The sequence below is a fragment of the Chrysochloris asiatica genome, unplaced genomic scaffold (assembly GCF_000296735.1).
Source record: "Chrysochloris asiatica unplaced genomic scaffold, ChrAsi1.0 scaffold00063, whole genome shotgun sequence".
Classification (NCBI taxonomy): Eukaryota; Metazoa; Chordata; class Mammalia; order Afrosoricida; family Chrysochloridae; genus Chrysochloris; species Chrysochloris asiatica.
Window position 1 is genome coordinate 13,432,903 of NW_006408581.1, and position 6,422 is coordinate 13,439,324.

Here is a 6,422-nt window from a genome sequence, read left to right on the forward strand (position 1 = left end):
TTTTATTTCAGCAAGGAGCTTTTAAATCAAAATCCTTATGATGTCATTGCAGGAGTATTAAATAAAAAGTGAGGAAAATATTGATTTGCTCAGAAGGACTTAGAATTACTTGATTTATGGTACAAAAAAGAATCAATTAGTAGTACATTTAAACCTATTAGAAATTCTCTAATGACAAAATTAATTGACTTCTTGATTCAAACTATTTATGTTTTACACAATGATTTCAGGTAATACAAATAATATATAATTTTAAACATTGGAAATAATACAAAACTGGCATAAATAGTTAATATGATCGTTTGAAGTTTTACTGTTCAAAACAAGGTATCTAAATCAGTAATCGGAAAATATAACAACTTAATATGGCTAACTGCAAGTCCCAAATGCAAGTAATGGGCAAGTGTTGGTTCTATGGTAGAATGCTTACCTTCCGTGTGGACGATCTGGGCTCAACTCAGGTTCAGTTACCACCCCAGGCAACTCATGTGCAGTTTCCACCCATGTACCAGTGGAAGTTTGCATGTTCAACTTCAAGATTAAGATAGACTAGGAACAAAGACCTAGCAGTATACTTCAAAAACCAACCAATGTAGAACCTTTTTATGGCAACAGTTCAATCCACACACAAACATGGAATGGAACAGAACTAGGCATGAAGAGCTACTCCACAGTATATGGGGGTAGCCATGAATTTAGGGCTGACTCCAGAGAAGCTAATAAAAATACAGTAATTGGTTTAGCAGAATTTCATGTCTAAAAGCCTGGAATTTACTAATTCATACATTCATCTATCAGAAAATTTGAGGAATGTTAAGACTACATTTCTAGACCGTTACCCAAATTGAGGTTGATGCTAATCCCAGTGTCAGTTCACTCGCAGTTATTTCTAGAGCATTCAAATGGAGAAGGGTAGAGGCATTTCAAAAAATGAAACTGAGTTATTAATAGAGGTCAACCAAGAACAATGAGGTATGGAGAGAAAGAATCCTGTAATCACAGGGTGGCACAGACAGTTAAGCACTCAACTGTTGTTGTTAAGTGTCGTCAAGTCATTTCCAACTTAGAAACAGGGTTTCTAAGAAGTGGCTTGTGGGTTGGGGCCACCATACACTTAGCAGTCCAGTGCTTAATTTAGAGTGCTACACCAGGATTTTAATTAGTCTATTAGCCTCTCAATTAGTTTTTACAATCACACACTATTAGAAATAGAAATAGAGAGTCAGAAAGATTTGGATGCCCAACTTGGAGCTAATAAGCGTCCAACAAAAAGTTAACCCTTTCTTTTGTCTTCTGAAAATAAACAATCCTAGCCTGACTGCACATTGTACTCCAGAAGCTAATTACTACATGTGATTTTTCTCATCAGCTGTTTGCTGTCACTTAACTTTTTAGAGTTGAAAATTACTTAAGGAATAAGAAAGATGGATTAAGACATGGTAACTTAAAGTGAACATGCTGAAATAATGGGGTGAACACAAAATTACCTTGATAACAGATGTCTCAACTCTGGATGGGGGACTCTGAACTTGTGCTGCTGCCGCCATATTTGCAATGGTGCTGAGGTGGTTCATCTGGCTCATTGCCATGGTGACAGATGCTGGAGGTAGGCTGACAGGAATTAGAGGGTGGGGCATCATCATAAAAGGAAGCTCCAGCCCTATGAAAAATCCACATATATCATCATCGCTTTGTTTTAAATGAAATTATAAAAACAGCAAAGGTCATGTATTACAATCATTAACAACATAAATCATCAAAAACTGAAGCATTGAAAAATACTGTAATAATGATAATTATTGCCCAAAAAAAGCATCCCTCATATGTAAAAGCACACACTCACCACTTAGGGAAATTAGGCTTAAAGCTACTTGGGTACCTTGGTTTATCATATCACTAATGTGTTTAATACAAAAGGTCAAGCCTTTGCTGCATTAGACTTCGATCAGTCTAAATCTTGTTTAAGGCACTAGGGTTTTCTTTAGATTGTTGTGATTACTTATCTAAACATAGTACATCACTTCATTTTGTCCTACTGGACCATTTGATAACTAAGGTTTTTTTTTTTTTTTTTTTTGTAAAACTAAGTTAAGAAATGCCATCATACCATTTGGCAGAAGGTGGTTCTGCTGAAGATGGTTGAGAGGATGACTAACTAGAAGACTATGCACTCCAGGTAAGCAGGGGTGAGTAAGAGAAGCCTGCAGTCCCTGGGTGGGGAAAGAATGCACTGTTTCCTTATCCCAAGAACCATCACTGCTGCCTGTGGGGAATGAATATAAATCATTTGAATACAATATTACTCCAAAATTTTCTACTGATTAATTTGAAATGAGGTTTAAAAAAGCATATCACATTTAGAGATTGGCACATCAAATGATTCCTAGGGAAAGAAGATGAAGTAAATTTCCCCTTGACCATATTTCCTTGTTTTTATATTTGATCATCTTCAAAGTTTTGAAAAAGAATATTTCTAAAACAGTTAGACTGTTTTCAGAGTCTAATCCTGTTTGACCAGCCAATTGATGATTTATCTAGAGAATTAATTACTCCGCAGAACTGAAACATACTGATATTTATAGAATGCAAAGTTATTCTTATACTAAATGATAATCTGGAGTCCTGGCGTGGCACTGTGGGTTAATGCGCCAGACTGCAAAGCTGTTTGAACTGCAAGGTTGGTGGTTCAAGCTCACCAGCTGCTCCTTGGAAACCCTATACAGGGTCACTATGGGTCGGTACAGACTCGACGGCACTTCACAACAACAACAAATGAGACTCTTGTCACCATTCAGGGTTAACATGCCAAGCAATTTCACAGAAAATCCTAAACATGGAATCATTAAATGCCCAACTTGGTTAGCCATTGTACAGAGAATCCAAAATATCATTTTATGACAGATCATAACAGTGTCAAAGCAATAAATTAAATGTGTGTGGGGTGTACCTGTTTGGGGGAGTATGTGTGCACATGTCAATAAATACATCACTTGTTTTTAACTAAAGAGCACATAAATTTATAATTGTGGCCATTTCAATGCCAGAGTAATAACATCACATATGAGAGCTTGCATTTCAATCCTGGTAGTAAAATCTTAGAGCCCTGGTGTGGCGCTGTGGGTTAATGCGCCTGACTGCAAAGTCATTTGATTCAAGTTCACCAGCTGCTCCTTGGAAAACCTATACCGGGTTGCTATGGGTCAGAACCAACTTGATAACACTTAACAACAACAACAATGCAACATCTTAGCTTAACTAGATTTTGAAACATCTTAACAGGATAGTCTTTGGAAAGTGTTTATAAATCTTTTCAATTTAGGCCTGTTCCAAATGATATTAATTTTAAATTAGTTTATTTATTAAATTGAATTTTTAAATAAACATACAAGCTGCCCACTTTTCAAAAATTCTGTAATACCTGTCAGTTTATGAGTTATTTTTTTCTTTAAAAAAAAGCCATATTTTCATATAATATGCATGAATACAGCAAAGTTGGCAAAGCTGAAATTTAAAGCCTTTAGCTCTATTACAAGCTACATTGTAAAATCTCTATGACATAGTTTTTAAATGAAGAATATTTAGTTAGTACTATGATTTTTTCCCCATTTACTTCATGAAGACGGTTAAGCTTCAATATAAATTCAAACTCATTAGCTCAATACTGTCTCAATCTTAGAGTAAATTGTTCAGAAGTGGGTAATGAAAACTCAATTCAAATTCTTTAGCAATCAAACAAAGCCATTTTATTAAACAATGAAAAGAATCAATTAAAATGGATATCTTTATTATTTTACAAGAAACTGTGACAGCTTTTGGTTAAAAAAAGTTTATAGCTTTATAAAGAAACGACTCACATAAAACAAATTCTCCAGCTTGCTCTTACACTGTGATATGAGAGTTCAATTTTAGAGTTACAAATTTATACACCTTATTTCTCTACCCACATATTTTTTGAACATTTGACCTAAGGTAATTGTCAAACATGTAAAAACTATAGAAAGCATAATTTTTTCTAATGTGTGATGTCAAGAAATTATTCAGGGCCCAAGCATTTTAAATAGTTTCATTTTACATTACCTTTAAAAGAGTATGTGCAAAAATTTTCACTACATATTTAACCCATATGTACTGAGAAACTTGATATGGTTCAATTTTGTGATTCAACATAAGTTTTACTCTTTCTGTTAGCAGTAAAAGTGAGTAAAAGAAGTGAGGTATAATCACGATTTGATATAAAAATGATACTTTGGAATAAACTTTATTTAAATATAGGAATTGCAATGGAAACATAAATAATAGTGTAATAAAAGGGCATGGGGACAGCATCTGATGTCCTCTTACTTTACCAGGACAAAGGAGAATCCAACTCCATATCTGCCCAAGATCAATTCCTATGGAGCTGAGTTCAGACATGTCTCCACTCCAACCTTCCTTACCAATTACGACACAAACTGTCCCACCCACAGAACTCTATTTTCTTATTGGGTTCAATAACCTGTTGCTATAGTCACACAAAACTCAGAGACAATATTCATAATTATGGTTTATTTAGGGGAGTACCAGGTTACAGTTTAAGATACATTTCTTTGGTCAAAAAAGCTTCTTAAACAGCCCATGTCCCTAGGCAAGCCTCTCTCTGGCCCTCTGGACCCCTTAGTCTGGTCTCTGCCCTGCTTGAACAATGTTACAAAGTTCTTTTTGGGGTACTGATCAATGGCCAGAGGTCTCCACCCCCATATAAATCTCAAGCCAGAGTCACACTGCTGTAGCTCTGTGGTCAAGCAAATCTAGTTCTCTCAACTAAATGCTTGGAGGCATCCCATTCCACAAGAGAGCCTCTTGCCCAAAGACACTCAACTTTACTTGCTCTGGGGCTAAGAAGCCCACCACTCTATCTCTTGCTCTCTCTCTCTTAATTTTACTAGTTGCTCCTCTGCAGCTTCTCTGGTGTCACAACTTTCTGGATGAAGAGGGATTAAAGCATCAGGATATTGTGATCCAAAGGATGAGCTTCACTCCTGACTTTTCTTCCTTAATGGTAGTGAGAGCTGACATACCTGCTTCTAAAATGAATCATTTTAGACCCACGTTAGGGTTCCAAGATTTTATAACCACAATGAAACCTGTTAACAGTCACTCACAACTGAATCCTATAATCCTATCAGTATTTTCTCCCATTTTCTCTTACCCTGACCCATCAAGATAAAAAGTTGTTTTGTGAGAGTTACAAAGATAGAAGAGCTATCTTCTTTGTTTTGTGAGAGTTACAAAGGTAGAAGAGCCATATAAAGTAACTCACTGCCAGCACATAGGTTATTTTCTCTGTGTGTTATACATATGTCCTCTAAAATGTTCAACAAATGTTGGTTATAACAATTTTATGTTGTTGTTGTTGTTAAGTGCCGTGGAGTCGGTTCCGACTCATAGCGACCCTGTACAGGGTTTCTGAGGCTGTAAATCTTTACGGGAGCAGAACGCCTCCTCTTTCTCCCGCGGAACCGCTGGTAGTTTCGAACTGCTGACCTTGCGGTTCACAGCCCGATTCATAACCACTACGCTACCAGAGCTCCTATAGTTGACTGAATTTTTAAAAGAAAGTTATGAGTATGTGGAGTGGAGAACAATATATTCATTACTTCGGATTCAGTTTAGATTCTGCTTATTTCTATTACTGAGCTTCATTTATTTTTCTGTTCAGTTAATTAATGTCTCTTCCTATTTGAATCCTGATTGCCAGTTCATGTAGGTGAGAAATCATTTCTTCAAACATATTCAAATTTCACTCTTGTATCAATACATATACACCATAATAAAATCTTTCACATTATCAAGGTATAAAATATTAAGCTAAAATTTTGATTTAATTATTCTGAAAATAGATTATGGGCAAAATATTACCTATTTTCATATCTCTTTTGCATCACAAGATATAGTTCCTCGTGGAAGGGTGTATATCAATCATCAACATGTGAATATTTCAAGTTTATAATACTAGATTGTATTTTCATACTACAAAGAATGCTTCTAGCTATCCCTGCCAATCATCATTTGTTAACTACTTATGATGTTAGCTCATTTGAGTAATAAATAGAGCAAACAATTGAGAATCTAAGTCTGATGAAAAATATACAATATATAAATAATGATTTTGCATTATTTATAGCATTCTTACACTCTGTTAGCATGAATAAGACTTGAAAATAGGTTACTCAGAATAAGACATATCCATTTCAAGTCTTTTGGTTTAAGCAGAAATATATTTACATAAAAGTTAATATATGTGTGTGTCACTGTAGGATAAGCACTGACCAGCAGTTCAAACCCACCAGCTTGCTCCTCAGAACCCCTATATAGAGTCTCTATGAATTTGAACCGACTCAATGGCACTTAACAACAACAACATGCCATATGCACAAACTTAC

The 6,422-nt window shown here is 35.4% G+C and overlaps 1 protein-coding gene across 1 annotated transcript in view; it reads right to left on the reverse strand.

Annotated features, from left to right (window-relative positions):
- The window catches only part of DACH1 (dachshund family transcription factor 1), a 601,285-nt gene that overhangs the window by 184,469 nt on the left and 410,394 nt on the right, over positions 1-6,422 (reverse strand). The window contains exon 5 of the mRNA XM_006864308.1: positions 1,488-1,660. Coding sequence (XP_006864370.1) covers positions 1,488-1,660 — 173 coding nt within the window. The remainder of the gene's footprint in view (positions 1-1,487; positions 1,661-6,422) is intronic.